Raw genomic sequence first — 26,070 nt, forward strand, 5'->3', positions numbered from 1 at the left:
GACAGAGAGAGTGAGAGAGCACAAGCAGGGAGAGGAGCAGAGGAAGAGGGAGAAGCAGCCCCCCCTGCCCTCCTGCTGAGCAGAGAGCCCAAGGTGGGACTTGATCCAAGGACCCTGGGATCATGACCTGAGCTGAAGGCAGACGCTTAGCCATCTGAGCCACCCAGGCACCCTGGGTTTTCAGTTCTGTTCCATTGATCTCTGTGTCTATTTCTGTGCCAGTATCATACTGTTTTGATGACTACAGCTTTGTAATAGAACTTGAAGTCTGGAATTGTGATGCCCCCAGCTTTGTTCTTTTTCAAGGTTGCTTTGGCTATTTGGGTTCTTTTGTTGTTCCATATAATATTTTAGGATTGTTTGTTCTAGCTCTGTGAAAAATTCTGGTGGTGTTTTGATAGGTAGGAGTGCATTAAATGTGTAGATTGCTTTGGGTAGTGTACAATTTCTTTCTAGATATGTCTCCTGAGGCAAGGGAAACTAAATAAAAAATAAGCTACTGGGACCACATCAAAATGAAAAGCTTTGGTACGTGAAGGAAATAATCTGCAAACCTATGGAATGGGAGAAGATATTTGCCAAAGACATATCTGATAAAGGATCAGTATCCAAAATATATAAAGAACTTACAAAACTCAACACCCAAAAAAGCCAAATAGTTCAATTAAAAATGAGCAGAAGATATGAATAGACATTTTTCCAACAGACACATGGAAAGATGCTCAACATCATTATCATCAGGGGAATGCAAATCAAAACTACAATGAAAATCACTTCTCAGCCTTTTGGCTAAGATCAAGTGTAAAACTACAATGAGATATCACCTCACACTGGTCAGAATGGTTAAAAGCAAAAACACAAGAAACAACAGGTATTGGTGAGGATGTGGAGAAAGGGGAACCATCTTGCACTGCTGATGGGAGTGCAAACTTGGGCAGTCACTCTGGAAAACAGTATGGAAGTTCCTCGAAAAGTTAAAAATAAAACTACCCTAAGACTCAGCAATTACACTACTAGGTATTTACCCGAAAGGACACAAAAATCCTAATTCAAAGGGGCACATGTTTATAGCAGCATTATTTACAATAGCCAAATTATGGAAACAGCCCAAGTGTCCATCGACTAATGAATGGATAAAGAAGAGATGGTACATAAATATAATGGAATATTACTCAGCCATCAAAAAGAACGAAATCTTGCCAATTGCCATGTGGTTGGAGCTAGAGGGTGTTATGCTAAGTGGAATAAGTCAGTCAGAGAAATACAAATACCACGTATTTTCACTCATGTGGCATTTAAGAAAAAAGAAGAGGAATACAGGAGGCAAAAAAGACAGAGGCAAACCAAGAAACAGACTCTTCACTACAAAAAACAAACTGATGGTGATCAGAGGGGAGGTAGGGGTGGGCGGTGGGGGAGATGGGTGAAACAGGGGATGGGGATTAAGGAGCACACTTGTGATGAGCTCTAGGTGTTGTATGCAAGTGTTGAATCACTATATCATACCCCTGACATTAATCCTACAGGTGTTAACTGGAATTTAAATGAAAACTTAACAAAAAAGGAAAGAAAAAGGAAATCAACCAATATGATTCATGTATTTTTTTATGATAAAGGAAGAAAACATGTTTATTCACTAGATGGAGAGAATGTATAGGATAAAATTCAAAATCCTTCATAACTCTTAGAAATCTCTTATTAAACTAGGAATAAGTGGGAACCTTCTCTGATAAAGCCTCTAAAAAAATTCCCCATATCGGGGATCCATCACTGACAGATTACCCCAAACTTTAATGGCTTCACACAGTAACAAACATTTGTGTTCTCACACACTTTCTGTGGGTCAGAAGTTAAGAGCGGTTTAGCTGGGTGGCTCTAGCTCAGAGTTTCTGAGGAAACCCCAAGAATACTGGTCAGTATGCAGTTGTCTGAAGGCAGGACAGGGTTTGGAGGAACCACTTCCGGGGCGGCTTACTCACAGAGCTGGTGAATTGATGGTGGTTGCTGGCCGAGGGCTTCTCTGCTGCATTGACCCCACGGAAGGCTGCATCTGGATGCTCCCGACACAGCTCCTGGCTTCCAAAAAAAGAGCAAAGGGAAAACGCAGTATCTATTATAACCTAGTCTCAGAGGTCAAACCGCCATTTCCTCAGATCCTATGACACAGGTCAGCCCTGTTCAGGGTTAGACAAAGATTGTTTGGGGGCAATCTTGGGGACGGGTTATCACAACACCATGCTGAGTTTCTTAGTTTATGGTGAAACATTCAAATGATCCCTTCAGTTTCCTGAAGAATACAAAGGTTGCCACTACCATACTTCTATTCAGCATTGGACTAGAGGAATTGGCTGACACAGAAAAACAAGAAAAAGAAACCAAAGGAAAAAAGAGTCACCATTTTCAGATCCTATAGATGCGTCAACATAGAAAAAAGCAAAAAATAATATACATATATATCCCACAAAACATGGGAATTAAGGTGAATAATGGTTCGGGATACAAAGCCAATGCATAAAAATCAGCTGAATTTTTATGTATCGGCAACAATCAGTTAGCAAATGAAACTTTAAAAAATGATTTCAGTTACAGTGGCATAAAAAATATGAAGTACTTAGGGGTAAACCTAACAAAATACATCTATGACCTTGATGGAAAATATTACGGAACTTCACTGAAAAACATTATAGAAGACCTGAGTAAATGGAGGGTTTTATCATAGTTGTGGACTGGAAGACTCAGTGTTGAGAAAATGCCAGTTCTCCCCAAACTGATGTGCAGATATGACAAATTCCAATCGAAATCCTGAAAGTATTTTGGGAGGAGGGAAGAACTGACAAGGCGGTTCTAAAGAACTAGATGGAGGGACTTCCCATACAAAATATAAAGAATTATTATAAATCCCTAGTAATTAAAAAGGATCTTACTGATTTAGAGACAATGTAACTAATGAAATAAAATGGCCCGTGCATAAATGGAACCTTGGCTTATGACAGAGCTGATAGTAAAGAACCATGAAAAAGAGGATAGCTTTTTTGATAAATGGTACTCGGTTACAGATGAAAAATAACTAAATAACTACCTTACTCCATACACAAAAATCCATTCTAAGCGATCCTGGAAGGTAATGTAAAGAGTAAACTATAACATTTTTAGAACACAACATCAAAGCCTATCTGTACAACTGATGGGTAGGAAAGGATTTCTTAAACAAGACCCAAAGGCACACGTTAATAATAATAATAAATGTGTTCGAATCTCAGATGCCAACAATTCTACAATGCACCATTATATTAAGAAGGAAAGGGGCACCTGAGTGGCTCAGTGGGTTAAGCCTCTGCCTTCAGCTCAGGTTATGATCTCAGGGTCCTGGGAGCCAGCAGGGAGCCTGCTTCCCCCTCTCTCTCTGCCTCCCTCTCTGCCTATTTGTGATCTTGCTCTCTCTCTCTCTGTCAAATAAATTAAAAAATAAAATCTTAAAAAAAAGAAGGAAAAACATTGCTATTAAAATTGTAGGACAATGTTTTCTTACTACTTAGAATTTTTTAAATTACACGATCATAAACTTATTTTTTAATTTTTTAAGATTTTAAATGCATGCATAAGAAAGAAAATTTGAGGGAAATAAACTAGTCAAAATGTTCCTAAAATGTTTTCATATTCAGAGCCTGAGTTTTAAAAATAGTTTTTGATTCCGTTCTTGACAGCTGTGTTTCCCACACAGCAGCACCCTCTACCATCAGGAACCCTGGTGATGACTGATGCTACTGCTGCTTCTTTTTTTTCAATTGAGTATTTTGCTATGAGATTGGATATTTATTTAATAAGATCTGTTTTCAATGTGGACTGCTCTCTGTGATTAGCTGTGGAGAGTTCGTCATGAGACGGAGCCCCTGTGTCGGGCAGCCCTCTGGGCATGGAGCCTGCTGAAAATTCTCTCTCTCCCTTTCCCTCTGCCACTCCCCACTCTCCCTCTTTCTCTCCCTCTCTAAAAAAAAAAAAAAAAAAATGTTGGGGCACCTGGGTCGCTCAGCGGGTTAAAGCCTCTGCCTTCGGCTCAGGTCATGATCCCAAGGTCCTGGGATCGAGCCCTGCATCGGGCTCTCTGCTCAGCGGGGAGCCTGCTTCCTCCTCTCTCTCCCTCTCTGCCTGCCTCTCTGCCTACTTGTGATCTCTGTCTGTCAAATAAATAAAAATAAAATCTTAAAAAAAAAATTTTTTTTAAATGTCTGTTCTTTGAGATCTCAAAGAATTGCCATTGTCCAGTATGAGATCAGGAGTCATAACCAGGTTCCTGGAAGGGCAGGTAAGAACAATTAAATTGTGACTTGTTGCCTGGCTGGTGAGCATGGAAGACCCATCAATTTTAAGAGCTGCTGTGTTAGTTCCCTGTGGCTCCCATCACAAATGACCACAGCTGTAGGGCTTCAAACAGAGTTGGAGGCTAAAAGTCTGCAATCAGTTTCTGCAGGCCAAAAGCAAGTGTGGGCCGGGCCATCTTCCCTCCAGAGGCTCTAGGTGAGAGCCTATTTCCTTGCCTCTTCCATTTTCTACAGCTGCATTCCTTAGCTCGTAGCCTCTTCCTCCCTCTCCCAAGCCCACCTGCAAAACACCTTCAGATCTCTCTGTACTGCCACGTCCTATCACACCTTCTCCCTTCTGTCACCACAATCCAACTTCCCTCTGCCTCTTCCTTATAAGGACACTGGCAATTACATTTGAGGGCCCTCCCACGTAATCCAGGATAATCTCTCCCTCTCAGAATCCTTCATTCAATCACATTTGCAAAGTAACTTTAGTAACGTTAAGGTAAGTGTCTCAGGTTCAGGGTTTCCGGATGTGGATGTCTTTGGAGGACACTGTTCAACCTACCACAGATGATAAATGTGAAAAAATATGCATCTATGAATTGATGAGACATGATAATATCAATAATGATATTTAGGTGCCTTTTTAGGGTGCCTGGCTGGTGCAGTTGTTTGAGCGTCAGACTCTCGATTTCGGCTTAGGTCATAACCTCATGGTCGTGGGATCAAGCCCCACATCAGGATATGTGCTTGGTGCCCAGAGTCGGCGTGAGATTCTCTCTCTCTGCACCTCCCACTTGTGCTCTCTCTCTTTAAATAAGTAAGTAAATAAATACATCTTTTTAAAAAGAGCTGATCTGCTTTCATGTGCCAAGTACTGTTCTATGAGCTTCACGTATAATTACTTATTTGTTAAGTTCAACACAAGAGACTACCTTTACAACATAGGCGTAAGGATGGATTTCTTAAATAAGATACAGAGGGATAAACAATATGTGAAATGATAATAGTAATATGAATAAATTACTACCAGTAATAATACTAAATTATTACATGTTGTTAATCATAACATTAAAATTAAGTTCTAGGGGTGCCTGGGTGGCTCAGTCAGTGAAGAGGCTGCCTTTGGCTCAGGTCATGATCCCAGAGTCCTGGAATCGAGCCCCGCATTGGGCTCTCTGCTCAGCAGAGAGCTTGCTTCTCCTTCTCCCTCTGCCTGCCGCTCTGCCTACTTGTGCTCACTGTCTACCTCTGTCAAATAAATAAATAAAATCTTAAAAAAAATTGTAAAAAAAAATAAAATTAAGTTCTATTAATCAAAAGACACTATCAAGAAAGTGAGAAAACATACCACAAATTTGGAGCAGACATTTGCTATGCATACAGTTGACAAAAGCTGAATGTCCAGGGTATATAAAGAATTTATATACATCATTAAAATAGGAAAGACAAATAATCTAATAGAAAAAGTAGGTGAAAGACTTAAATGTACCCAACATAAAGTGCCTGAAGGGGTGCGAAATGCTGGTTGCAGTGTAAATTGTAGCAACTGCTTTGGAACACAATTTAACATTATCTTGTAAAACAGATGTGCTAACCCTATGATCACAAATTCCACTTAAGGTATATACACTAATGAATCTGTTGGGATACGTGTTCTCAAAAACATGTATAAGAATATTCACAGCATCACTGTTAAGTACTAGCAAAAGGTCTGACACAACCCTAATACTACCAACAATAAAATGGATAAATCCATACAATTGAATACTCCATATCCCGCTGAAAATAAATTCATTACAGCTACACATAACAGCAAGGATAATCTCAGGAATGTAATGTTAAATGAAAAAAAGCAAACTGCAGAAGAATACGTATGGTGCAATTTCATTGATATCGTTCAAAGAACCAAGCCAAACAGTATTGTTTAGGAATAAAATATGTGAACAGCAAAGGGATGCTAAAAAAAAAAAAAATTAGTTTTCCCTATCAATTTTTCTTTCTCAGTCTTGGCATATTTCTTCCAATCTTGGCATTGAGTGGAAATGGCACAGTAAAGTAAAAAGGAGTGGATTAACCAGGATCCCTGGGTTACTGATTGCTTTCTGCCTATTTCTATATAAAGACTAGAAATTCTAAGCAGAGGTCATTTACTGTGAAAGAGGATCATTGCCACAAGTCACATTATTCAGCATTAAACTGTCTCAGGCTGGTATCAACTTAAACCGGTTGCTGCTATCCTTTTTGGTTGTACAAAAGCTTACGCTCAGCCTGGCTCTTTCCACTCACTCGTACAGGTATTCTGGACTCTCTCAGTCACCTATTTCGGAATGCATTTTGCTATTTTATACTTCTCTCTCTACCATCAGCATTCTTCTTCTTTTGGAAAAAAAAATTCATTGAATGAATATATCTCAAAGACCCTGAGAAGCTCAGCTTGGCAGAGACACCATTTCTCCTCTGTCATTTCCCCTGTCATCCAAATTCTCAGGGAAGGAAACTTGACTGGCTTAGCTGGATGATACCAGCTTAGAACCATTTGTGTTGCGGATGGCAGAGGCTGCTCTGTGGCACAAAGTCGCTCCTGAAGGTCCCCAACTGGAGGTAGAGTAGCCCATAAAAGCAGTCATTATGAGCTGGGTGGACGCTCAAAAAATGTTCTACCGAAGCTGTTATTTATACTAATTCAATGAATACCCTTATATACATGTCCCGAAAAACATCGTCTGATTGCGCTTTCATAGGACAAAAGTTGTAAAGGTGGAATTATTGGATCAAATGTATTAAGGTGACTGAAATTTTATTTATTTATTTATTGTTAATTATTTTGATTGAAATTTTAAATTCATATTATCAAATTGCTCTGCAAAGCATTGGATTAATTCATACTCCTCAGTGTGTAAATCGACCATTTGACAAAACACAATACTCTTGTCAATATTGGGTCTCATTTTTTTTAAGAGATTTTATTTACTGTCTTTATTTGGAGAGAGACTGAGTGGGAAGGAGAGGGAGAGAAAATCTGAAGTAGACTCCATGCTGAGCACAGAGCCCACAGTGGGACTTGATCCCACAACTGTGAGATTATGACCTGAGACGAAACCAAGAGTCAGACACTCAACTGACTTAACCACCCAGGTGCCCCAGGTCCCATTTAAAAAAAAAAACCTTTGCCAGTTTGATAAATGAAGGTGGTATCTCATTGTTTTAATCTGTCTTTTCTCAAAATCAGTGAAGCTAAATTTTTTCATCTGCATTTTGCATTTTTTATTTCTTAATTTTTAAAGAGCTTACCCATATAAATAGGGCTGTTTTTTTTTCAATCCTAATAGTTTGTATAAGAGCAACATAGATGTTGAAAATATTTCTATTTCTATTAGTCTTTTTATTTTGTTTATAAAGAGGTGTTTGTTTGCTTGTTTTTTGGATGCCTGGTTCAATCTAAAAAGGATACTGTTGCCTAAACATTGCCCTCAGATCAATGTGTGTGTGTGTGAGTGTGTGTTTTAGAGAGGCAGAGAGAGAAAGAGATGGCAGGTAGGGGAAAGCAGAGGGAGAGAGAGAATCTTAAGCAGGCTCCACGGCCAGCAGAGTCCAACTCGGGGCTCTGTCTCATAACCCTGAGGTCATGACCTGAGCCAAAATCAAGAGTCAGACACTTACCCAACAAAGTCACCCAGGTGCCCCTGTCTGCAGATGAAATTTAAGAATAGATTTTTTTTTAATACTCTGGAAAACAATAGACTAAAATATTAATAATAAGTACTGAAAACTTAGTAAGCATGAAGCGTCAAGCATATATTCAACCACAGTGGCCTCCGTTGGCTGAAGAGCTAATTCCATCCTCTTTCATTCACTTAACATGGCTCCGTATTCACTTGTACAGGTCTTCTAGACTCGTCACTTGGGTTTCTGCCACTGGCTCTAAACTGTCTCTGCCTCTAGTCTCACCTAAGCCATCTTCCATCATTGCCAAAAAATAATCCATCAGGTATACAAATTTTACGTCACACATCTGCTCATCACCCTTTGGTGGTTTCCAGTTGCCTTCAGGATAAAATCCAAACTCCTCAGCACAAGGTCCTTCCCCTACCCTCCACCCCCACCGCATTCTACCTAATTCTCTGGCCTTCCATCTCCATATCACCCGCACTGCAGCCACAGAGAACTGACCACAGTTCTCCACAGGTACCCCAATGCTTCACAGATTTGTTATTCCTTCTGTGTGGAATGCCCTTCCTCCTTGTGACTACTGATGAACTCTTATTTATTTTTTGGATGCTCCCCCACTCTTTACATATGCTCAGAAGCCTGTCTGCTCTCTCCTGTTTCTTGTTTTGTTTTTTTTTTTTTTTAAGATTTTATTTATGTATTTGACAGAGAGAGACACAGGCAGAGAGGAAATAGAAGCGGGGGAGAGGGAGAGGAAGAAGCAGGCTTCCTGTTGAGCACGGAGCCCAACTCAGGCTTGATCCCACAACCCAGAGATCATGACCTGAGCCAAAATCAAGAGTCGGATGCTTAACCAACTGAACCAGCCAGGCACCCCCTCCTGTTTCTTTAGATACCCAGCCACTATGCTTTCATAGTGTCTCATGCATTTCTTTCCCTTACCACTTCGGAGTGTACTGATCTGTTTCTTCCAGACTGTAAATGTGGTGACAGACTTCTCTATTCATTTTAATTCAGGGTCTTACCCAGGGCTTGACACATCATAGACCATTAAGTTTTTGCCAATTAAATACAGAGACAAATGAACATTTCTAGGTTTTCTCAGGAAAAAGTACGACAAAGCAAATGAGACACTATCAAAGTTTTAAATAGGGATTAAAAAATAGAGCAGAGTGTTAGGACATTAATAGTCATTTAAACGAGTTTACCACTTAGGTGCCTGGGGGGCTCAGTTGGTTAAGCACCAGACTCTGGAGGGCAGAGTAGGAAGTGGGTCGTCAAAGAGGATTTGTACTCTTAATGCATTTTGTCACGTTTACGTTTTTACAATGAGAATGCATTAATTTTTTACAAAAGATAAAGGTATTAAATTTTCCCTTTGTGGGAAAAAATTCTGAGGTGGTGGTGGAGTGCATCAAGAAACTTGTTTTAAATTTACTCTTTTTTCACAAAAAAATCACCCAAGCCTGTTCTACCTCCTAGAAGTTTTTTCTATCCCCTGGGAATTAATTCCCTAGTCAAGTAAATGGAAAGAACTTTGTTCCTATTGTTGTCAGGGAAGAAGTCAAGATTGAAATTCAGGAGTCATTACTCTTTACCTTCCTAGGACTTGACACTAGGTCTTAAAGACTTGGCTTCTTTCTTTCTCTTTCTTTCTTTCTCTCTTTCTCTTTCTTTCTTTCTTTCTTTCTTTCTTTCTTTCTTTCTTTCTTTCTTTTCTTTCTCTCTTTCTCTTTCTCCCTTTCTCTCTTTTTCTTTCTTTCTTCCTTCCTTCCTTTTTCTTTCTTTCTTTTCTTTCTTTCTTTCTTTCTTTCTTTCTTTCTTTCTTTCTTTCTTTCTTTCTTATTCTTAAAGGTTTATTTGAGAGAGAGAGAGAACAAGGTGGGGGGTAGGCAGAGGAAGAGCGGAAGGAGACTCCCTGCTGAGCCAAGAAGTGCTGGTCTCCATCCCAGGAATCCAAGATCACAACCTGAGCCTAAGTGAAGAGTCAGAGGCTTGAGCTCAAACCAAGAATCTGAGGAGTCGACCATTTAACCTTCACCAACTAAGCCACCCAGGTGCCCTGAATGATAAAAGACAGAGAGATCTAGGAGGGTACAAACTTTTAGTTGTAAGATGAGTAAGTTTTGGGGATCAAATGTACAGCACAGTGACTGTAGTTAATAATACTTGTATTACTGTATATAATACTTGAAATCTGCTAAGAGAGCGGATCTTAAATTTTCTTACCACACACACACACACACACACACACACACCATGTAAGGTGATAGATGTGTGAATTAACTTGATTGTGGCAATCATTTCACAATATAATATATACATATGTCAAAATATCACATCGTACACCTTAAATTTATACAATTTTTATGTGTCAATCATACCTCAATAAAGCTGAGGGGGAAAAGAAGAGAGAACGGAGGACCTAAAGTTGAGTGGGAGTCAAAACCCACCAAGCTTATGTCACAGTTAGGAATCCCAAATAACGACCTGGTCTTGAAGATTCCAGGTGGACGACAAAGATAGTCAAAATATTTAGGTCAAGAGCCCTCAATCATCCCGCCTGAATAATTTGATAATGAATTAATCTGCTAATTCTTTATTTGTCACTTGAGTTTGCCAGTGTAGATCTGTCTGGAAAGGGTTCTGAAGAGTGAGCAACGAGGATGAAAGGAAGAGAACAAAGACAGACCATTGCCTCTGGGGGAGTCCTCAGGAAAGGAGATGTGGATGCCAAAGCAGGAGATGTGGCCATGTGGAAGTCAGTTGGGGGCCCTCTGGGGACCCCAACACTGTGGCTGAGGTGACCCTTCCTCTCTAGTGGACAAAAGGGGCAGCAACTCAGATGTGTGAGCAAGAATCTCAGTGCCCTACTTGCTTCACCACCGGAGTCTTAAGAACTTAGGGTCTGGGTTACCTATTGAAATCTCAACCCGTCTTTGAAGTTCAGATTCTACCTTCTGTAGAAACCCTTCCCTAAATAAGCCTATATGATTTACAGGCACTTTGAAACAAGTTAATGCCTTATTAAATTACATTCTTATCTTACCACCATACTGGGCTGTAAGTGTCTCTTGGGCAGAAATCACGTTTTGTCTTTTTAAAATGTCCACGCTGCCTAGCGTGGGGTTGAGAATGTAACAGGCGTTCAACAAGTAAGTGTTCCATGGAAAAGTTGAAAGGAAGAAACCCTCAGGTTCCCTAAAGTAGCCCAAGCTCCTTTCTAACTTACAGAGGTGGTTGGGTTGAATCCCCACATTTGCAAATCAGAGGGCTGAGGCTCACCCAGTACATGGTATATTTTTCTCTGAAGAAAGCTACTCTGAATGCAGATTAAGGCTCAAAGCCCTACAAAGGACAACCGGGAAAGCACAGTCCCTTCTAAATCCCTTTGGGGACCAGGCTATCCTCTCTGTGTGTCTCAGTCTGCGGGTGAGTGTGCATGGGTGGGGGAGGTAGTGGTGAGGCGGGAGGGCATAGGCAAGAGGGAGGAGAGAAACCCCAAGCGCTGATTATGTGGAGGGGATTTGCTATGTCTCTTTTCCTCCCCCCCTTCTTTCTTTGTCCTCTTTCTCCGTGTTCCTCTCTTTGTCCCCTTTTCCTCGTCTCCTTCTTCTGCATTTGTCTGGGAGGATCCTGGAGTGTTCTTTTGATCGACTCAATCTTTCTCTGGCACTTGAGTTCTGATTGGCTGAAGGACTTAGAAGGGGGAAAAAAACTTTAATTAAGTAGATAATCTCTTCTTTGGAAGTTTGGCAGCTCCATTTCACCTCCCCTTAACTCTGTTTGGGATCGCTTACACACCAGGAAAGTTGGGACCTGAGGAGAATTCCACCCCACTCCCACTGAGGAGTATATTTCCCCATCTTGTCTGGCTCCCACGTTTTTAGAATTTTCTATCTCTGTTGCTCCTGAGGATTATGTTGCTTATGAAGCCTTCTGTGTGCATCTTCCTTTTCACCTGTATCCTCCGACTCAGCTACACCTGGTAAGTAACCTGGACTCCTACCTGGAATGGGACTAAGTAAATGTATGTAAGGGAGAGGGCTCTTTTTCATTTCCTGAAGTGTGGGAAGATCTGGGATCTTTCCTAGGAAAAACTGTTCTTATGGAGTAGGGGCTCTTCCTAAATTTATGGCGGATTTCAGTAAATCTTTAGGACCCTGACTAATTAAGTAATAGATTTAAAAGCAGATTAATAAATTGCTATACTACAAATATTCTAAGTGGTTTTGGGGGAAATGGACAGTTCCCCCCCCCCTCCTCCCCTTTTTAACCAAATCCTGATGTCAGCATTGTGGAGAAAAGGAAGGTGGTTCAAAGCAAGTTCTACTGTGTTTGAATCTGATCTTTGAGGTGAAGGCTGGAGACAAAATGCAATGGGCTCTTACTTTGCACTTTCTGACTTAACTTCACTTTTTTCAGAATATTCCAAGTAACTACGTCATCATGTTTTAGAGATAAAAATTAGCTCGAGCTGTTGAGTTGGTATTGGGTGAATAAACACATTTGAAATGAAATATTTTAGAAATCTAAACTTTCTACAAATTTATTTAATGTATACAATTTACAAACACTTCTACGTTGCTCCGAAAATGAGGCAATGTTGGTGAAAGTGCTTTGGAAATTATAAACTACCTCACCAATGATAGGTGATGTTATTGTCAGTTTCATGTAGCTCTTGGGAATCACATGAAGTTACCTATACACGGAAATGTTAACAAGTTAACACAATGGGATACAAAAGACAGACCTGGAAAGTGCAGGTTGCTAGGGTGTTTGGAGTTTCTCCCCAACTGAGATACACAAGCTCAGCCTCTTTATCGGTTTGCATTTTGACCATCTGTTTAACCAAGGTCTGAATCCAACTGCTGCATAAACTGTTGAGGAAGTGAGGATAGGCATTTCTTTGCTGCAATCAGCTTCCTGTGCCAAGAAGGTATTCTTATCATAAATGAGTATAGCCATCTTTATTACAGAGTTGGTAAGAAATATGCCCAATTTATACAATGATTTGCAAGTTAACGCAGTCATTTGCAACACTTCCAGTTACAAAGTGAACCACCAAATAATTGGTTCATTTCTAATTGGCATTTTAATTAAATATTTCACGTTCAAAAAAAAAAAAAAGTCTCTCTCTTTTTCCCCTCATGAGAACAAAAAGACAAAAGGGAGCGGAGACTATTTCAGAGCATTTCTACTGATGTTCATGGTATTCTTCAGCTGATTCAGTATCAGCAAAAGAGAAACACGAGATTCCTTTCCCCAGTCACCAGGGCAGTGTGAAGAATTGTTCTATAAAAAATACCTTTACTGTGTGTTCCTTCCCTGCTGGAGGGGGTCATGTTCATTTCATTCTGATACTGACACAGCCACACTGAAAGGTGGCTGGGTTGCTTGTCTGTCCAAATTCAAGTGTCTGGATTCAAAAAGAAAAAAGAAAAAAGAGATGTAAAAGAAAGTTCTAATTTAAAAACAGGGTTTAAGAACCCCTCCTCGCCTTGCCTGACTTTGAGGAGAAAATGTACAAATCTCCTGTATAATGTAATTAGATTTTAATTGCTTTTTCTCTATAAGCTCTAATTTGAATTAAACACTTACACTTTGCCAAGAATCTGTTTCTGGTAGCATTTGAAGAGTGATTTTTAAATTTAACATTAAATCTTGATTATTCTTATAATGGAACTATCAGGGTTCTGCATAAGGTCACCTTCCCCTTTGTGCCATGCAGAGAAATTTGACCAACCACAGCCTTTCAGATGTTTCTCTTAATACTTCATTACCAACCTTTTATGTAAGGACCTCAAAAGCATTTAACAAATAGAGAACCACAATTTCTGCTTGGCTGTTCAATTGTAGGCTTGCCTGAAATTACTGTCAAAAAAGTCCATCAACAGAAGCTCTTGGGCTTGAAAGGAGGAAATAAAGATGACACTGACTTACAGCATGCAGTTTAACTAGGGTTCTCAAGGCAAGATGACTGGAAACTTTTTAAAAAAGCATTCTCTACCATTTCTTCTTGTTGGGACAATTCTGAGAATTGTCCTTTAGTAACTTGAGAAAAATCTTTTCTTTGAATCTGTTTTCCTTAATCCAAATGGCTCCCCAAAAAAGAGAATGGGAACGCGTGACGCAGCTAAGCAGAGAGTGACAGTTACAATGGTGGCCAGAGATGAGCCAATTTGACTTTTTCTTTCCATTACTCTTACTCATCTGGCATGAATGGCCGTAAAACATGTTTTTCCTTAACTGTTGCCTTCATTTTACTTCAAATGATGTCTCATAATGATTCTAGGTTTTGCCCAGTTCTGCCCATTTCTCCTTTCTCTCTCTCTCTCCCCTCCACCTGCCCAACTTGATGACCAAATCAGAAAGATGCACTGGAACACAGAGGTTAACTATGGCTCTGCTCTCATTCTCTCCAAAGGCTTTAAAGGGAGTCAATTTCTTTTCTGCAGTAGAGCAAGAATTTATGGAAAATCTTTGGGTTTTAAGACAGCTTTTGAAATACACCATTCCTTGGTTTGCTACATTTATGTATTTAAAGTAACCTTTCTATGAACTTTCTATGAATTTCTATGAAATTTCATCTGATGATGATTGCAGAACCCCTGATCAGCAAGGGCTTCAGTGAGTGTAGGGGGGCTGTCTTGCATCCATACTCTTTCCAAGCATCATCTATAGCAAAAATTATTCTCCACATACATGTGCTACTATTTTTTAAATATGTATTATGAATAATAAAAATACATACTTAAAAGTACTGAATTCATGATAATTTGTGGTTACATTTCTGTTAAGTTTTTCCACTAAAAGATACAAAAAAGAACAGGATGCACTAAACTTTGCTACCATAAAAAGAAATTCTCATCCTCAGAGAGGCTGGGAATCTCTGAAGTTAGGGAAATAAAAGGTAAGTGAAAATTGCTTTGGAATCTGGAAAATAATATGCCAAAATCAAAGAGTCACATACCAATAGCTCCCCTGATCAACAAAAAATTCATAACCCATGAAAAAACTTGGGATTTATGGGGTAACTCTGAGGGGATTAGGTCAGTAGCTGCAATGTTGGAGGTCCTGCTAAGGGCTTGAGACACGATCACTGAAGTTGAATTCCCAGTTTTGTCATTGATTTGTCAACAACTTGAGCCCTACATTTTTGCTTTCAGAGTCTCTATACTTCCTGCCATGAATAAAAATAACAGTTAGCTAATAATAATAATAATTAATTAGTTAATGATATTTATTAGTACCATCATCATCATCATTAACAAAGGCTAAGAGGTCCTGGGAAGAGACACTTCATTACAACTTCTCTTACAAAACCAGTTTGTATAAATAAGGCAGATGCTCCATGATACATGTTCATTTTATGTGTGTGGATGATAATATGACACAAAGAAGCATCTCCTTTTTGTAATATTATATAAGCAGGGATATTAAAAAAGGATCAGAAGGAGTTTCAATCCAAACCCTCTCTCTTCCATGGAAAGAGTTTACTTTTTTCTTTTTTTCCCAGCTGGGACACTTGCTTTAATGCTGTATCTTAGGGAATGCTATTCTCTCTTGGGACTATAAATATAAATCCCTTTTCCTGGGCTCCAACTACTCTTAGATATTTTCTTTTCCAACTGACATGATCAAGTTCTCTTAATCTGCTGGATGTTTACGATTATTAAAATAGGGGCGCCTGGGTGGCTCAGTGGGTTAAAGCCTCTGCTTTCGGCTCAGGTCATGATCTCAGGGTACTGGGATGGAGCCCCGCATTGGGCTCTCTGCTCGGCAGGGAGCCTGCTTCCCCCTCTCTCTTTGCCTCTCTGTCTACTTGTGGTCTCTCTCTCTCTCTGTCAAATAAAAAAAAAAAAATCTTAATAAAATCAGGACATTTAGAAAGGATTTTATTTGTTCACATTTTGGGTGAAATATTTTTTGGCTAAAAGATTCCAAAGATTCCACTAGACCCTTGCCATCTACTCATCTTTGAAGACTTGGGTTAGGTATTCCCTCCTCCCGGAATTCTTCACAGTAAAATTAGCTACCTCTTCTCTCTGTCCGCATTATAGCCAGTGGCAGGTTAAGCCATCATGGCACTTGGTACCTCTTACTGGAATTCTGCTTTTGAATCTGTCTTCTTCACTAGCCCAGAAACTCCTTTAGAATCAGACGTGTCTCTTATCATCATGTCTCTTATGCAGAAATTAACCACAATTGTAATAATGGGTAACTTACTGTGTAGGCAGGCACTGTTGTAAGTGCTTTACCAATCCTTCTATTAATCCTTCGAATTAGAAACTATGGTCATCTACATCTTACAGGTGAGGGAACTGAGGCCCAGAGATTTTTTTTTTTTTTTTTAGGATTTTATTTATTTATTTGACAGACAGAGATCCCAAATAGGCAGAGAGGTAGGCGGCAGGGCTGGGGGGGGGGCAGGCTTCCTGCTGAGCAGAGAGCCCGATGAGGGAGCCCCAGAGATCTTAAATAACTTGGCAAGATCACCTAACTTGTAATGATCCAGATGGAACTTGAACCCAGAAGACTTGGTTCTTGAGGACTCATGCTGAATCACGATGATGATGAATGTGTTTTGAACTGATGAATGTGTTTTGAACTGACCTTTGCATGTAAACCATTTTATATAAGGGAAGAACCATGACAGGAAACCTTAACCTTAATTTAAACTTAATCTTTTCTTAAGTTCAGAAACTTCTACAAGTAGGTATCAGTTCTCAGAAGTAGAGCATCTTCATATTTTCTAGTTTAAAGGTAGAAGGCTCCATGGTTTACTTAAGTCCTTACTCTTGTATTGCTATAGTCTTGGGAAAAAGGATAATTTAAGATTAGCTTTGGCCCTGCCCCATATCCTGGGACAAAATCTATCTCAGAAATAATGATAATGTGGGGGCACCTGAGTGGCTCAGTGGGTGAAAGCCTCTGCATTCGTCTTGGGTCATGATCCCAGGGTCCTGGGATCAAGCCCTGCATCAGGCTCTCTGCTCAGCAGGGAGCCTGCTTCCATTCCTCTCTCTCTGCCTGCCTCTCTGCCTACTTGTGATCTCTGTCTGTCAAATAAATAAATAAAATCTTAAAAAAAAAAAGAAATAATGATAATGCGAACTAACGCTTAGTACATGTTCACTAAGTAACTGGCCGAAGACACAAAAATTGTCACTGGTGAGACAGGTTTTGAATCCACAGCACTCATGGCTTCTCTCCAATAAGCCTTTCCACTTCAGATAGAACCTTGCTTTGTTTTCCCTGCCCACATTCATAGCTCAGGAGCCAGAACACTGGACCATGTTCTTCCTGTTGTGGCCATCCTTCTTTCTCTGACACTCTAATTCTTCTGGGAATGTTTAATAATGTTAACAGTAGTCTCATACACATTTAGAAGTCTGGCATTAAGAAACAAAAGCTTGTGCCTGATTAGTATTTTTATATTAAAAAAATAGTTCTGGGGCGCCTGGGTGGCTCAGTGGTTAAAGCCTCTGCCTTTGGCTCAGGTCATGATCCCAGGGTCCTGGGATCGAGCCTCACATCGGGCTCTCTGCTCAGCAGGGAGCCTGCCTCCTCCTCCTCTCTCTCTGCCTGCCTCTCTGCCTACTTGTGATCTGTCTGTCAAATAAATAAAAATCTTAAAAAAATAAAAAAAAATAAAAAAAATAGTTCTGTTAGCTTATTTAAATTATCTTACACTTATTTATCCAACAAATTTATATTATTTCATTCTGTTATTCCATTCCTTTCATCTCACCAAAAACTGTCTGCAGGCTGATTTGGATAACATGTGTACTGTCACCAAAAACCTCAAGTTACCTGTTCTTTTCAATGTAGTGGGCCTGTGTTTGTTCGTAGATCACTCAAAAGTATCTGTATTATCTGTACTGCTTCTGATGTTAAGGTTTTTTTTTTTTTTAAGATTTTATTTATTTATTTGTCAGAGAGAGAGAAAGAGCAAGCACAGGCAGACAGAATGGCAGGCAGAGGCAGAGGGAGAAGCAGGCTCCCTGATGAGCAAGGAGCCCGATGTGGGACTCGATCCCAGGACACTGGGATCATGACCTGAGCCGAAGGCAGCTGCTTAACCCACTGAGCCACCCAGGCGTCCCTGATGTTAAGGTTTTATGTATAGCATAAGAAAGCTAGTTCTGGGGTGCCTGGGTGGCTCAGTGGGTTAAGCCGCTGCCTTCGGCTCAGGTCATGATCTCAGGGTCCTGGGATTGAGTCCCGCATCGGGCTCTCTGCTCAGCAGGGAGCCTGTTTCCCTCTCTCTCTCTCTCTCTGCCTGCCTCTCTGTCTACTTGTGATCTCTCTCTGTCAAACAAATAAAATCTTTAAAAAAAAAAAAAAAAGAAAGCTAGTTCTGATGATATTTTCCTAAGGATAAAGACCCATTTTTGTAGCACATCTTAGGGTCTGTAGGAGCCTGAGAATTATTGTAGTGTCCTCCATTTCATTATTTTTCATGTAACAGCTTTTAAAGAGACACTTAAAATCTTTAGAGCTCTTTTGTCTTTTGATTCCCCTTACGTTCAAAGTAAAAGGCAGAGGCAAAAACAAATTCCCCAAGATCCCTAATTCGAGCATGTGATAAGGAGATGTAGTGAATAAAGGTACAGTGTTGGTCAAGAAAGAAAGAGAGAGAGAGAGAGAGAGAGAGAGAGAGAGAGAAGGAGGGAGGAAACGGAAGGGAGGGAAGAGAAAGAAAGAAAGACGGGTACTTGGGTGGTTCAGTCAGTTGGACATCTGCCTTCGGCTCAGGGTCCTGAGCCCCGAGTCCGGGTTCTCTGCTCAGCGGGGAGCCTGCTTCTCCGAGCCTCTCCCTCTATGCTTGTGTGCACATTCTCTCTCAAATAAACAAATAAAATCTTTAAAAAGAAAGAAAGAAAGGAAAGGAAAGAACTCTGTTCTATCTCCTTCAGAAAGGCAGAGGAGAATTCATAGGGCTTGGAGAGAGAGGTCAATATAATTTTTCTTAGGATAAACCCTGACTTTGCAGAAAGCAGATTTTTTATCCTAAGTAAAAGACTAGCCTGGAGGAAACTGAGCTCTTTTCACATAAGTAACATTCCCCATTGCCTCCCATTGAAATACATCTACATTCAGAGGACCTCTCAAAAGAAACTACCATTCACTCTGGACAGATTCTCTAGTCTCTTTATAAGCCAATGGCTTGTTTTTCTCAATCTTTTTCGTAGGCCCTGGTTATTGATCATATCATTTCTCTGTATGCTTCTTAGGTCAAAGTTATCTCTAAGCCAAGAGCAATCAGACCAGAAGGGGATTGCTTAAATTCACCATTACCCACCATTACCACTCACCAAATTCACTTTTGGTTGCTTCCCCAACTTCAGCATCCTTTTGGACCCAACACACCATGAGGCTGTGTTCCAGTCATCTCCATAAGGCCCTGTAAGTGGACCAGTAGTTCAGTCTTTCAGTCTTCCTCAACTCCGTAGAGGAAATTCTTAGGTTTTCTAGGCCAAGCTTAAACCATCCTGCCCTGTGAGAAATTTCCTCTTCATTCAAAACTAATTCTCTTTTGCTACCATAAATCTCAGTCCTTTTCCTTGACTCAAGCTCTTCAGGCTCACCACAGTTGAACTGAAAGATTCCATTCTATACAAGTAGCCAGGAAAAAAAATAGCGAACCGTATTATCCTAACATTTCTTCACGTTAATCCAAGGTGCCTGGTGGAGCCTACGCTGCATACATGATTGGTTCAGAAGCAGCATATTGTTTAATTCTATGTTATGGAAAATTTCATTTTTCAACAAAGAGAGAGAGAACAGTGTATAATGGACCCCACAACTCTGCCTCAACAGCTGGCCTCTGCTAGCTCATCTTACTTCATCTTCTCTCACATTTTCACTTGCATATATTTCTCTTTGTCTAAATCTTCTAAATACCACCATGGTTTAAAACTGGAAGAAGAGTAATAGGAAAAGAAATCTCCTATTGCGTCTGAGAGATCTAGAGTCAGTGATTAGAGTGAATCTTGGAGAAAGTATAGATAAGACCAGCCGCCCTTGGGGAGAAAAATGAAGAATAAAAATTAGTAAAAAGAGAAAATTCATTCAAATACATTTAGTTTATTTCTGTTTGAGCTGTGGCTGATCAGCAAAGGCAACAGAAGTGGAGCGCTGGATTGGATTTAGTTCCATTAAATAGTAAAAAATGATACTAAAGTGTCATAACCTGTCAATTTTCTCACCTTGAACTGTACAGCTAGTTGTTTTGTAGGCTAATTCTCAGAGTTACCACATACACCTACCTTCCTGATCCTAAAATAACCTGATATTGTATCCAACAACGCAGTTGAGAACATAAGTATTTTCTAAGGTCTATACTACAGGGACCAGAAGAACAAAATCAACAAACAAAACAAAATTTTCTGCCTCCATAATGATCCTGGAAGAGGTTCCTGTAGTCCCAGGCTTTCTGGGAACAGTGGCTTGGGCTGTTCCTTAGCAGCTTTTTGCTTAGAGGCCACAGAACAGAGAAAGAATACAGCTTATTCCCAGTTAGAGTCCTCATTTAAATGCTAAGTGTTGAAGTGCTTTTTTGTAGCTCAGCGTTTCTCAGCAGAGTTTGCTACAATACATAAAGAAGGAAGGAAATGAGGACAAGGAAAGACAGCCTATCAATTTATAAAACATTCTGGAATACACATGGCATTTTAGTTTCAGAGGAAAAGACTGTCCCTTGAACATTTGTGATTTGCTCGGGAAAGAATCGGCCTGGGATTGTTTTGCAGAGACCTAGAATACACAATTGTCCCATCAGCTATGATATGGTCTTTGCCGAGAATTACTGGGCACAGGCTGGATTTGAGATAATGTAGGAATTTATTATAAATTTTAATACGATTTCTACTAAAACTGTTGCATCTGTTTAACTTTTTTTTTTCTTTTAGCTAAGTGGTTTATAAGACTTTTCGTTTTTGTTGATTTTAGGGCACTGCATTATAATATGGAAAATTCACATTTACAAAAAAACAGTTTGAGAATTATTTATAGGCCTGAATTCCCTTGGAAGAAAGAGACATAGATATGGGAATGGGACGAAAACTACACATTCCTTCATTTTTTTTATACTTATCTTGGGAAAAAAAACCTTCACTTGGCCCCAGTCTGCACTGCAATCATGTCTGTCTTTACTTTCAATGCCATCCTCCCTCAGTGAGTCTACACTGGCGGCTTTCATTTCATAACTGCTCATTTGCTGTAACCTTGCTTCAGTTCCTTTGCTCTACTGAAAATAGATCTCTCCGCTGATATCACCTCTGTCCCTTCTGGGCAAATTTTTAAGTAGGAGGCAACGTGTCTTTGAAATTCTGGGTATTTCTCTTCCCTTCGAGACTTCAGAGATCTGTGCCTTCTGTTTTCTAATCCCTTCCCCTAGCTAAATGGGAAAGAGCCTGATTTCAATTATTTGGACTTTACAATGAATAAGAACTAGCCACACTGTTCAGTCCTTAAAAAAATTTTTTTTTGCATCTTAACTTTAATTCTTTCTAATTGTACAGTGAATTGCTCCTAACTTAAATATCCTTGGGTATTGTCAGAGGGGGTAGTAAAAAACTTCGGACCAATGGGATATTATTTCACAGCCAGCCGTTCGTAAAACTTGCCTTCTATGTCACTGTGTGTGTGCTCAGCTCCATGTGTGCTGATGCGCCTGTGTTCTATGGGTCCAATGCTGGAGAGGATGGAGAGAATCACATGAAAACTCGCTCAGAAAGAGCTATCTTTGGGCTCTCCCTGGCCAGAGACATCCGTGAGTTCTAGGAGGTGAAAAGCCAGTTGTTACACATTCGTTCTAAGAGAAGTTGCTTCACTGGGGCACCTTCTAGCTACAGCTCCAGATAGCAACTCTCCTCAGGATCCTCCCCTCAGCCTGTTTGCTCCTTTCCCGTTCTCTCTCTGTGCTAGATTGCCACACAGAGATCTGCACCTGCATTTGTTCACTGCCCCTTCTCTGTTTCCCCTCACCCCAAGCTGTAATCAGATGGTCCCTTCCGAAGTAGGCCAGCTAGAGCTTCAGGATCCAGAGACTTTTTATGGACCTTGAAAGATGAGATTAAAGGGTAGGGAGAAGCCAAACCTATTATTCAAAACTTGTGAGGAAAGTGAAGGTGTGTGGGGGGGGTTGCCAAACCAACAAGGTGTCAGAGTGCATTGAGATGAAAGTTTGGGGCCCTGAGAAGAAAACACTAAATTCTGGAGATTCACATTCAGAATTTTGCTTTTTAAAAATATGTGGGGGAGCGGGAGGCACCTGGGTGGCTCAGTCGGTTAAGCGTCTGCCTTCAGCTCCGGTTGTGATCCCAGGGTCCTGGGATGGAGACCTGCATCAGGCTCCTTGCTCAGCGGGAAGCCTGCTTCTCCCTCTGCCTGTAACCCCTGCTTGTGTTCTCTCTCTCAGATAAATAAATAAAATCTTCTTTTAAAAAACCCTATGCAGGTTTAAAAATACATATACATAGGGGTGGGGAAGGCAAAAAGGGAATCCTAACTTAAATCTAAGCCCCTAAGTTAACCACTGGGATTCAAATGAATCAGGGCACACTTGGCCAGGTAGTGCTCGCCTATGAGAAGTTTGCTGCATGGCACTGAGTTCTTCCCTGGGAAAGGACTCTGATACTCAGGGGAGATGGAGTCCAGCACAGGAACTTGACCCGTAATAAGGGCCTAGTCATGCAAAGGAAGAAGTAAGTCTGAAGACAGGATGGTATTTGGTACAATTGATCCTGTGTCCATCTGTGCCCCAGGCCATATAGAATCAGCCATGTGTTCTCACCACAGCTGCCAAACTGCTATGTGCTACAGCCTCGTGGGCTACACTACTTTGGAAAATGCCCCCAAACAGGAAGAAATTGCTGAAACTAATTGGATAGTGGTTTAAACTGCTCATCCATAATTAGACATAACTACCAGAGAATGGGAACTTCCAATTTTCTGTGAACTTCCTAAGGTGGTAAAATAAATTTCGTCAAATGGTATCAAATGAAGAGGAGCTTTGAAAGTAGGGTGTTTGGATCTATGGATCATAAATGTGAGGTAAGAAAACACAAAGAAACAAAAGAAACTTGGAGACTTTCCCAGAGCTAAAAGAGAAGCTATGGCATTTGTACTTGGGTTGTCCAATGTCCCTCCCCTCCTGTACCAGCTCTCTGGGAAAAATTTTTGCTGGTGTTCAGACTGATTACGAAATAGGCAACTCAGGAGGCAATATGGCTCATGAGAGAAGCTGCATAATACTGAGCTGTGGGTGTTTGACAGTCCAAAGAATTTTCAGTTGGGGTCAGATCGTGGCTGAATACAGATCGTGGCTGAATATAGCACTGAGGCGTTGCAAGGCTAGGAGATCTAGGAGATCCATAGAGCAGAGAAGAAATGGGGAAAAGATGGAAAGTCCACAGGACTCTCCTCTAGCATTACCCATAGCTTCAAAACTACAAATGCATCTGTATCTAGATGGTTGTTTAACAAGAACTAAAAAATATTTAGTAATTAGGAATGTAAAGACTTAGACACACATTGAAATGAAGGGGAAAGAACTGATAAATGTTGACAGTTGAGGAGCTAGGCAGAGGGCAGGGAAAATGGGACAAGAGGGCATGATTTAGCTAACCGGCCTACATGGGGGCAAGTGACAGCAGAGGGTATGGTGAAACATTATTGTAAGAGCTGAGAAGGAATGATAGAAAGAGAGAGAAAGAAAGAGAGAGAAATTACTACTCTCCCAAATTCTTACTGTTGGTAAATTAACTTGGGAGAAGGATGAGATGGCATCAGAAGCTTGTAGGAAAAAGTACAAACCAAGAACTGAGTTAGAGTCATTGATGACAGTGGATTGATGACAAGAATGTGGTCTAAGAATATAAAATCATAACTATGGCATTGAAGACTTCCATGAATGGAGGTAGTCAGCAAGTTTCCTAGAGGACAGATGGCCCTTAGACAAACACTCAGAATCCTTGTGGGCACATTCCACCCACCCCCCCAAGATAGTTTATTCCTGGTATGACAAAGGTAAACATAAGTCAGTTATAATTGCTAGAGGGGAAAAACTACAGTACCAAGAAAAACCACAGGGAAGGAAAGAAATCCCCATGATTTTACTGATCAGTGCAGCCAGAGACCCAGTCCCTCAAGGCAGTGACCAGAGAGTGCTAGGAGAGCTACCAAAACCAGAAGGTACTCCATCCAGAAACAAAACAAGACAATGTCCATCAATTTGTGACTGTTACAGTTGGAGCAGCAATTGTCTAGAAGACTGAAGCAATAACTTAAACTTTCCAAGCCCTCAAATTATTACTTAGATATTAGAGGCCTGTTCTCCCTCTGGACCAGTGTTTCTCGAAGTGGACTCTGAGGATCATCTTAGGAACGTGGTACACACAGATTCCTACCATCCATTCCCCCCATTACCACCACTCAACAGGAGTCTCTGGAACTGGGACCCAAGAATCTTCATGTTTAATAAACTCCCCAGAGGATTCTTATGGACTCTACCAGCTAATCTGTGTGGATTAATTTTCAAATGCCTACACTGAAGTCTATTCTCCAAATCTCTGGCATTCCAGATCATGTACGTACATATGTATATATGTATGTAACACTTAATTTATATATATATATATATATATATATATATATATTTATATATAAGATATATAAAAGATATATATATCTTTTTATACTTTACATATTTAAATTATAAATGTATTTTTTAAAGATTTATTTACTTATTTGACAGAGCGGGAAAGAGAGAGCACAAGCAGGGGGAGCGGCAGGCAGAGGGGGAGGAAGAAGCAGGCTCCCCACAGAGCAGGGTGCCCGACATGGGGCTCAATCCACGTGAGCTGAAGACAGATGCTTAATCGACTGAGCCACCCAGGTGCCCCTATCAACTTATTTTTATATAAATGGCATTTTACAGATTTACAGAAGTTTGCAAAGAATTGTACCGAAAAGTCCTATGTACCCTTTCCCCAGCCTTCCCCAGCATTAAGATCTTATAACCATAGTATCTCTTCCATAAAGCTTACTCAGACTTCTCAGTTTTACATACAACACTAAAATTTACACTCCATTGCCCTAGACTGGATCCCTTCAAACAAAACAAAACAAAAAGCCGAAGCAAGACTAACACCGAGACAGGAGGTAGAAGACTGCAGTCCTGCCTGGGTCAGGCACTATGGCCACCTGACAGTTAAAGGGAATTGGTGGAGTGTGTCTGTTGCTTACACCCTTCACCGCTGGGACTCACAGGAAGGCCAGGAGCAGATCTGGGGGGATGCTCTCACCAAATCCACCTTCTTTGGGCATCTGGGGAAAGGGGCAGGGCTAGCTTCAGGCAGAGTCTCATTGAAGAATTATCCTGCTTATCTGGCAGGAGAGCCCCATCTATTTGCTTTTAAGCCAATGGACACTGCCAGCTCCCAGCATAATAAAGAGTCTCACCTAAATCAGAAACTGTACTGGTGCTTATTCTTGAGGGAGTCGTCCTAGGGATGGAGGAGGTCCAGTGTGGGTGAATCAGTAATAGCCGGTGTGCCAAGGCCAAGGATATGGCTCCTGGGTGGACAAAGGCACTTTGAGCAGGAGGTCACTGAAAGCTGAGCCCAGGAAAGGTCTCAACAAAACACGAGAGAAACTCTAGTTGCTACTTCTCTTCATCGCCCATTTCTTTGTGAGGATGACACCTTTTGAAGGTGCTCCAGGCTGGGCCCACCACTTGGAGTCTCGATATATGGGCAGGTCAGGAGTACTGGCAGGGCTGACGGCTCTAGAAATTTATCTGTGTGGCTATGGAGTGGCTATGGAGTCTTCCCAGGATAGCATGGGATAGGGATAGCAAGATAGGGAATCAAGAAGATCCCAGCTATGAAGCCAGTCACTGGAACATGTTAGCAAGCCCCTCAGCTTCAGTCCAATGAAGAAAGCTGGTGGGTGATGAGGAGGCCATGTTACAGGCCAAACCTGAAGAATTATTTTACTGAAACCTTCTAAGACCATGCACACAAATGGCAGTTTTGATACCTAAGTGGAAAAGCAAAGCTCTAAATGGATTAAAAGACATCTG

The 26,070-nt window shown here is 40.7% G+C and overlaps 2 protein-coding genes across 2 annotated transcripts in view; one reads left to right on the plus strand and one right to left on the minus strand.

Annotated features, from left to right (window-relative positions):
• The window catches only part of WNT8B (Wnt family member 8B), a 62,290-nt gene that overhangs the window by 25,336 nt on the left and 10,884 nt on the right, over positions 1–26,070 (plus strand). Inside the window, exon 4 of the mRNA XM_047703430.1 lies at positions 11,867–11,964. Coding sequence (XP_047559386.1) covers positions 11,867–11,964 — 98 coding nt within the window. The remainder of the gene's footprint in view (positions 1–11,866; positions 11,965–26,070) is intronic.
• SEC31B (SEC31 homolog B, COPII coat complex component) overlaps positions 1,605–26,070 on the minus strand; it is a 68,583-nt gene continuing 44,117 nt past the window's right edge. The window contains exons 25-26 of the mRNA XM_047703427.1: positions 13,285–13,395; positions 1,605–2,076 (exon numbers count right to left, since the gene is read on the minus strand). Of these exons, the coding sequence (XP_047559383.1) occupies positions 13,324–13,395 (72 nt within the window). The 3' untranslated portion in view covers positions 1,605–2,076; positions 13,285–13,323. The remainder of the gene's footprint in view (positions 2,077–13,284; positions 13,396–26,070) is intronic.

The sequence above is a fragment of the Lutra lutra genome, chromosome 14, assembly GCF_902655055.1.
Source record: "Lutra lutra chromosome 14, mLutLut1.2, whole genome shotgun sequence".
In the NCBI taxonomy this organism is placed as follows: Eukaryota; Metazoa; Chordata; class Mammalia; order Carnivora; family Mustelidae; genus Lutra; species Lutra lutra.